The following is an 8185-nucleotide window of genomic DNA, read 5'->3' as shown; positions in this document are numbered from 1 at the left end:
TTGGCTAAGTCGTCTAGCCTTCGTCTAGTGGCAGCCATTTTGTTGATAAACGGGGCTCGTACTAAACTCTCGATATCAAGTCTGAACAAACTGCTTAATATACGATGTCCCTGTTTGAGTGGGTGTGTACAAGCGGACTGGGTGACTTGTAGCCCAGGATCTCGACCCTCCCTGTTTGAGCAACGCTATTCAATCAATTTTGAGTCGTTGCAATTGCGAGCTGAAGAACAAATGCAATATTGTGTATTGATTTTTTAAAAACTCCCAAACGAAACCAATAATCAATAATAGGTACAGGAAAGTAAGTCCTATCAAACGATTACAAACAAATGAATATGATATCTATAGCTCTCTCTCTCCATCTCTCATTAATCAAATCAAGTATTAATCTAGTCAGAATGTGCATAGTTCATACAGAAGCCTACCAGTCTAAAATAGGCCTAACCTCTTCAATTTTGACATTATAGAGAACTTTGCTACCTAGAGGGATACGTTATCAAATAGGGGTTTTACATTGGCCTAAAAGTTCAATAGTCAAAATATCTAAGTGATACAAGGTCTGATAAGATTTGATACAAAACTATTGTCCTGAATGTTGTCCACAAAGCTGGAATTTAAGATATATATCCAAGTGTCCAACATCGTGGCCACTGAGTGCAAAGTGTAAACTAACACTAATGCAAAAAAAGAATTCAACAATTTGTTCAAGCGAATCTAATGTATTCATATAAGCTAGAAATTTTGCAATTAACATTTTGATGCTGAACTAAAAGATTTTCATCCAAACTGTTCGGGGTCGTGACCAGAACGTATTTAACTGTGCTCATCCGAACGGAACTATTGACGCACTAACCGCAATCACAGACAGCAAACAAATTATAATTCCAGGAAAAATATCTTAACTGGGCTAAGTAGCCTCAAAAAGAGTCATCAGAACATTGAGTTCATTTTGAAGCAAAAAGGTATAAAATTTGAATCGAATAGGGCCTAGTTAAGTCAGCTCTGACCTATAGACTATAATGGAAGGATAATGAGTAGGTTAAGGATCTAGCCGAATCAGTGAAGTTAGGTTGAAAACCCTCATTGAAAATTCTAATTTTACAAAAAGAGTGAATATTTAAGGGTAAGGACACAGAATGACTGGAAATGCCTAAAAAATTCAAATTCGCTTTAAATTATAGGTGCCTCTAGTGTACAGAGCCATGTGCAGCACTGGAGTTTATAAACACAAATCAGCTGCTTTCAAAGCATACCACGCTTCCCGATTCTACCACCACTGCACCAGCTCATAACAAGAATTTACAACACCAACTAAATACTGATTAAATGAACACGTAAATTGATTGATATTAGTGGGGGTAAATTCGAGGACCACCAAACTCAGAACCCTCACATGACGACAATCCAATACAATAGATCGATTCTTCACAACGCGCATATCACTCACACGATAAACAAAACCTTTTGAATATTGATCTTTCGAAAACTCTTACCGTCAATTTCTCGTTCTCGTGCGATGAAGCGAATGGTGGCGTTAATACTGCGTAAATCCGTTCAGCATAATTTTACGAGGAAGGAAGGTAATCCTAATCCGCGTTAATCAATGTTGTTGTGATGGTGTAGAGTAGAAACCAAAATGGCGCGAGAACACGATTCAGTTTGAAAATCTCGACGGTTTTAGTTTGTCGACGCTTTGCGACCGATCTGTGAATGTAAACAGACTGATGCGGGATAATCCGTTAATCCGGTGATATTTCGGCTATGTTCAGTTGTCGTGTCACTGACCGACGATGCGTTAAAATCGTTAATTTCCTCCGAAAGTATTAGTGAAGTTGTATATGCGGTGGAGAGGGGAATCCACGACCTCAAAATGGCGGAAAGTCGTTTCCTCTGTGTGTGATCGCGGTGGCGCGGGGGGCGTGAGAGGGAGATTGGGGCGCGTGGGGCGGTAAACTATGTTTCCATGGAAATGTCAATCATTCCGCGTGGTCACGTGATCGATGACGTAGCGTTCGGCGGCCATGTTGAATCTGCATGAGTTACATGTGCTTTTGTTTACTAACAAAGAGATTTCGGTTATGACGCGCGACACCGCTGCATTAATGTAGTAATATAACGGTTTATATTTAAATTACAAAGTAATAAAGCATTATTTATAATTAATTCATGTTTTAACTTCATTTCAATTTTAAATGTCGTACGTGTCGTATCGACTTTGATTTTGTCCACGTCCAGTAAGTATCTAGAAATTTGTAGGGAGGGATCCATGTGAAACCCTAATTTTAATACGAAAATGGAGCGCACAACTTCTTAAGATATTTAGGTTTGTGGTGGTGGTCGTTGATGGATCTCATCGATTCCTCACGGGGATTCGAACCCTGTACCAATGGAAGCCTCGATGTTCGATGTCATCAGGTTCGATTTTCATTTAATTCATATTGGCCAATATTACCATGTACCATACTATCGTCAACTTCTCATCAAAGCGCTGATTTAAACTCCAGTGTCACAACGAAAAGGGGTGATGATTTATATATTAATCCCAATAACCTACTCATGAATAATTTATAGACACCACCTGACTGACAAAATGTACTTTATCCATACAATTCCGAGTCCATATTTCAATATATATGCAGACTAAGACCAGAATTGATGTCACTCCCTTATGCTGTTTAAACGTTTTATATTTCCAAGAATGATTCACTGGCTAAAAAAGTAATCCTTTTTAATCCATGATACGCCCACCCACAAAACGTTAGTCCTCGATGACAAATATTAAAAGGAAACTATATTTTCATAAAATCTAAAATACTGAACGTATTTATTAGCAACTTCACACGTATGTACAACAGAATATCTCTCCTTTTTCATTTCTTAATTCTCTTTATTTACTTGCACAGTTTCTATACAACAACTTTGGCACAAAAACTAAATATCTAAAAAAAAAAAAACAATACACACATGCACACACTAGGCTAAATCCGCCGAATGGAAGACTATGTGTATCCTAACTACTGCATAAATGCACTTAGAATTTCGTTTTTGGAAACATCATTGATTTCGTTTTAACTGCTGGCCACATAAAAGCCTTTATATTTGACTAAGCGAAGACCATTCGATTCCTTGACCGATCAAACAACTTAATTTGAAAGCTTTAAGACTGTTGTGTAGACTTAAAAGAGCTTATTTCTCAGTTGGCTTTGGTGTAAGTTAGATTTTGAGTACAAATAAGTTAATTTTGTGTGATTGATTTATCATTCCATAACTCTGCTCTCAAGTTTGATTCAATGCAGATACATGTATCTAAATTCAATATGTCTGTAACATTTACAGTATTTAATACTATTATGTTAGTAACAGTTAAAGTACATCCCCTGATTAATGACAAACATGACTTCATTTTAAATACGCCGTTTACAGTCAACGAAATATAAACTCCTCCACAATAATGTCATTTGAATAATAGATCAGCTGGAACTTTGAGCTACGCAAAATGGCTTTGTTTCATCGGCAAGAGATCTGACAACACGCCTGGATTGGCTGCAAAATACCTGAAATTACGACCAAAAAGATTGATTTCATTTACGCAGAAAAACTCACACAAGATATTTCAAATTTGTTTGGTTTAAATGTCCAGAAATAGGAATTTGAATATCTATGAAGAATTCATCAGGCTGCAGACCTTTCTTCCACTCTTTGACAGAATGCATTCAGCGTTACGAACTGTGATATGATTTCAGCCATTCTCGGCGAAGGTAATTCGGCGGTCAGCAGAGTGAAAATGTGTCCAAACATCACAGCATCCAGTTCGGTGGGGCTGAAATAAAAGAACTACATACATGTATTACACTTACAGGGAGATGCTGGTAGAATTTAGTATATTAGTTATAGTCGTAGCTGGAAGATGGCAGCACCAATCATACAAATGGCCCAGACCTTGAAAAACATTCACAGTTCACAATCAGGTCAACATGTCTGGACTGCCGATTATCTCATTTGAATAATCTTCTACTAGGCAACAACTGCGCAATAAACAAATTGTATTCAAGCAAAACCGGAACAATCAAATCCACTAAAACCGAAGAAATCTAAACGTCATTGAAATACGCATGCCCTTTCCCAAGAGCAAATAGAACAGTGACAACTGAATAGTCATGAATATATACCACATTTTTAAAAAGAGTAAATTCATCCATATTCATTGCCACCACTGGCTTGGATTTATATGATTAAATTAGAGTATGAATTTTTGCTTCCAGCTGGTGTAAAACAAGAAAAGAATTCACTTTCTAATTCAGTATAGTGCTCTTGCACTGAACATCCATGACACACGTACTTGTTTCCAAAGAAAAAATCTTGTTCTCCTAATTTTTCGGCTAAAGCACTACAACAAGTTTTCACTTCATTGCAAACCTGACAAAAAAGTGAAAGAAGAACAAATTGAAAAGAATCATCATAAGGTATATTTTGCTGGTCCCAAACTTAGTATTTGTATCGCATTGTGACTATAATGAAAAAAATATTAGGTGACAAACATATCATCAAAACATATCTTGTTTTAATATCTCCAACACTGAATGTAACGAACCTGTTCATATGATTTTTCTAGCCATCCTAAAGCCTTTAATCGTTGTTTTTCTGCGAGTTGTTTTCTCCAGGGTAAAATCATATTCAGCGGCCACGGGAAAACTGAACCATACCTCGGTTTAGACACATCATTAGCATTAGACGCTTCAGCCCAGGATAAAAATTGCTGCAATACACAGAAAACTACATTAACTTTTGAATTACCTTTACTATGAAGTTGATATTTTACCAATATCGCATTAACACAAGTTAACAGTAAACGCTATTTTGCTGACATAGGTATATAACTAAAAAGATTGAATCTTGACACATGGTTAGATATAGGGTCTCAGTCAGTTTTTAGGGTTAAGAAAGATTTAAGACTATCCCCAATTTTTGGCAAAATAGTGTCTACGAGAATAATGCCATGTTGGCAAAATATCCACTTGCTAATTTACAAACAATTAAAGGTAAGGGACTTACTTACCTCAGCATTGCCGAGTACATTTTCTATCAGAGCGATGTAAGCCTTCATTTCTGCACGCTGGACATCATTTAAATCAGAGCTCAGATTGTGACCCTAGAACAAAATCAGCGATACCAATACGGTACATAACCCATCCAGCAGATTGGCCGGTTTCATAAAATCCAGCATTATTTTACTAAGATCACCATATGATCGTCATATCTGGGGCGCTGGCATGGCAATGGTACTGTAGCACATAAAATTCCACTATTATCCCCCAGCTCCAATAGGCCACTGTAATGCTTGATTTCATCAATTAAAATGTAATTCTATGTATGACATAGGAAACTCGCACCGCATATGAATAATAATCAGAGCTTATCTAGATTTGTCCAATTTCGTATTGAAGTACTGCAAATTGTGAACAAAGTTGATTGAAAATGAATTCATTTCATTCAAGAACGTCTGATATCTGAGTAGCACTCCGTTATAATCATTCAAAGTCGATCAATGATTAAAATTACTCGGGTGTTGCAAAAAAGCAAGCTAAATGATACGTACTTTAGTATTGACGAAAGTTACAATAGGATCAAATTCTGATACGCTGAACGGTCCAACTTGAACAAACGGTACAATTCCTACAGCATAAAATGACTCCAACTAGTAAAAACAGTCAACGCATTCAACCTATGATCGAATAGCTACAGCCACATGAAATTAAATCTAATCCAGAATTTCTAATGAACTAGATTTAACGGTCTCAAAATAAATCAGCGCGTTTTACCTGAGGGTGACATATGTTCAGCATTCGATCGGTATTCAGTTGTGAAGTTCAAACTGCACATACGAAGAAATGTCTTCACGCTGAGACATCTGGCGTAATCGGGCAACAAAATTTGATTATCTTAAATTGAATAAATGGCATTTCATTTATCACTTGAAGAGCCAAGAGTGCAACTAGTCTCTGTCAAAGGGACCTGATGCAAAAGGTTTTTGAACCCGGTATCATAGGTACCATGTAAAAAAAGGAGAGCTGACTCCTCGTCAGATCGTCGATAGGTATAATGTCACTTCAACAGTTCGTAACTTGATTAGTAGCAGTTTCATCTGCTTCAAGTTGGATAATTCTTAACGATATTGAATTTCTGCACTAGACCAAATGGTTTACACGAGGTTTGAGTCCCTTAAAGGTCGTATAATTGTGTGATCATCCAGACAATTGGCAAAATCCATCTGTACTGCACCAACCTTGAAGTAAAAATAACCGAGCTTTTTGAAAACTAATGGTGCTCGGGCTTTTTGGAAATATTAGACTCTTATCTTGCCATTGCATATCGCTATTTCCATTTCAATTAATTGATAATCCTGTCCAGACTGTTGAAGTGACATAGGCCTAGTGACCTGTTGGACTAAGAGTTGGCTCACTTGTTTTTCGAATAATATATTAGTAACTAGGATACTGGGGCCAAAAACTTTTTGCGTCAGGCCCCTGTGTTGCCTGTTGAGTCCTATTTGCCAATACTATTTCAATTTATCCATCCCTAGGATGCACTAGGAATGTATGTTTAAGTTAGTACTGACCTGCAAATGGTTGATACAATACTACATCATCTGGCCATGGTTGTTGACCTGAAATGAAAGAAACAGATAAATTGATATTTTTCCCTAATCAATAATGCGTCATCTCGGTAATTAATAAGGATGACCGTAATAAATGAATGATCCCAAGGGCCATGTGACACGGTGAGAGTAGGGAACAGGCCTACCTGCCATTTCTACTTGCACAGCATCAGCCAATAACGATGATACAGCCATTTATTCCTAGGTTTGATTAGGAAATTAGGCGAGCTAATGTTTAAAATATTAAACAGGATTTTCGAGCGAAGCATCACCTAGCGCCAACCAGGCCACCAAAACTCACGTGCCGACTCAATTCAAATACAAAACCCGTATTATACGGGGAGCGCCGCGAACCGCTACTTCAGCATGGGGTGAATTATTAGTCTGAATACCACTCGTTGTTACGGTTGTTTGGGGAACAACGGCTAGGTTTTAGACTAAAATTTTGGTGAATTATACGTTTGACAAATTCGTCCAGATCCCAATCCGACAGATCAGATTGGATTTTGGGAATGTCGATGTGTCAACTCCGTATGCCCGGAGTTCGGGCCCAGTCACCACAGTTTCAGTTTGACTTTTTGGGTGAAATTCGGTTTATTCCATGATTAATTCGTCGACTACCCCCTCGAGGTATTTTACACTTAGCCGCGTTTCACATTTCCACGCGTAAACTGGACTCAATATATAACCAATTTTGCATCCATTCCATGATGGGTTGATCCTAGTTAGTTACCTAATCGTTGGTGGTAAGCTTTTTATAATCGGATGGGCTTATACCAACGGCAACTGTGGTTTGTGAAAATATCCGATCGTGAAACTAAACCACAGTCAGGTTACTGACTAGGTTGATCCAGTAGTTCTTCAGTTCTGGGCTGCTTTTCAGATCTAAAGCAATGTCAAAATTGACGGATTTGGCACGGGTCATCCTCTTGAAGTGCGCTCCCTCTGCACTAGTGGATACATTGTTGCGCCATTTCATAAGTGTATTTTGATGTCAATACTAAAATGACTTGGCATATATGTAATTTCTATGGAATTACGTAAGAGATTTATTAATGATAACGAAGAAACGGTTAATAATGAGTAAATGGTTTATTTTTTTTCATTTCTATTGTTTATTTTCTGCACAGTTTTATGCAACTCTAACTGTTACTAACTTAACTCTAACTAATTTATATTCATTAAAAAAAATTCATGCAAATGAAGATTTTTTTTTTAGTGCCGAGAGCCCACTACCATACCTTATGTCGTCACCCTGATATACATTAAATCATTAAGTGTCATACATTTAATATTGAAATATTCATAATACTTTATATATTTTACTAGATGTGATGGTAATAATATAGTTTAAATATGTGCTTTAATGTCGTAATCAACATGTCAGACTATTCAATATCTATTCGTAGCAACTAGCTACAGTCAGTGCTCATCAATAATCAATTTCTCTCCCGCATGTCACTGCTAGGTGTTAGTTTGCAAGTCGTCATGCGTATAACCTGTCTGACACTAGCTAGTTCTCACTTTATA

General features: G+C 37.2%; 1 protein-coding gene across 3 annotated transcripts; it reads right to left on the bottom strand.

Annotated features, from left to right (window-relative positions):
* Positions 1-2835: 2835 nt before the first annotated feature.
* LOC141906999 (metaxin-2-like) lies at positions 2836-6940 on the bottom strand. 3 transcript variants are annotated; one of them, XM_074796524.1, is made up of 9 exons: positions 6802-6940; positions 6617-6664; positions 5820-5939; positions 5597-5673; positions 5057-5149; positions 4592-4756; positions 4340-4416; positions 3686-3820; positions 2836-3554 (listed from the first exon to the last, which is right to left on the bottom strand). In XM_074796524.1, the coding sequence occupies exons 1-9, from the start codon at positions 6848-6850 to the stop codon at positions 3488-3490; spliced, it is 831 nt and encodes a 276-aa protein (XP_074652625.1). In that variant the 5' UTR covers positions 6851-6940; the 3' UTR covers positions 2836-3487. The 3 variants fall into 3 exon arrangements, with proteins under 3 accessions (XP_074652625.1, XP_074652626.1, XP_074652627.1); XM_074796525.1 differs by having other exon boundaries at positions 6806-6900; XM_074796526.1 differs by lacking the exons at positions 6617-6664; positions 6802-6940 and adding an exon at positions 6051-6183.
* Between the last annotated feature and the right edge of the window lie 1245 nt (positions 6941-8185).

This window comes from Tubulanus polymorphus, chromosome 6, assembly GCF_964204645.1.
Source record: "Tubulanus polymorphus chromosome 6, tnTubPoly1.2, whole genome shotgun sequence".
Taxonomy (NCBI): Eukaryota; Metazoa; Nemertea; class Palaeonemertea; order Tubulaniformes; family Tubulanidae; genus Tubulanus; species Tubulanus polymorphus.
Note: the sequence above shows the minus strand (reverse complement) of the source record. Positions and strands in the feature narration are given on the sequence as shown.

What these genes read in the sequence shown, in the direction of transcription:
- LOC141906999 (XM_074796524.1), bottom strand. Translation starts at nt 6,850, where the DNA reads ATGGCTGTATCATCGTTATTGGCTGATGCTGTGCAAGTAGAAATGGCA. An exon ending in TGTGCAAGTAGAAATGGCAG is followed by an intron (nt 6,665 to 6,801) that starts GTAGGCCTGTTC and finishes CTTTCATTTCAG; the next exon opens with GTCAACAACCATGGCCAGAT. An exon ending in TAGAAAAATCATATGAACAG is followed by an intron (nt 4,417 to 4,591) that starts GTTCGTTACATT and finishes CTTTTTTGTCAG; the next exon opens with GTTTGCAATGAAGTGAAAAC.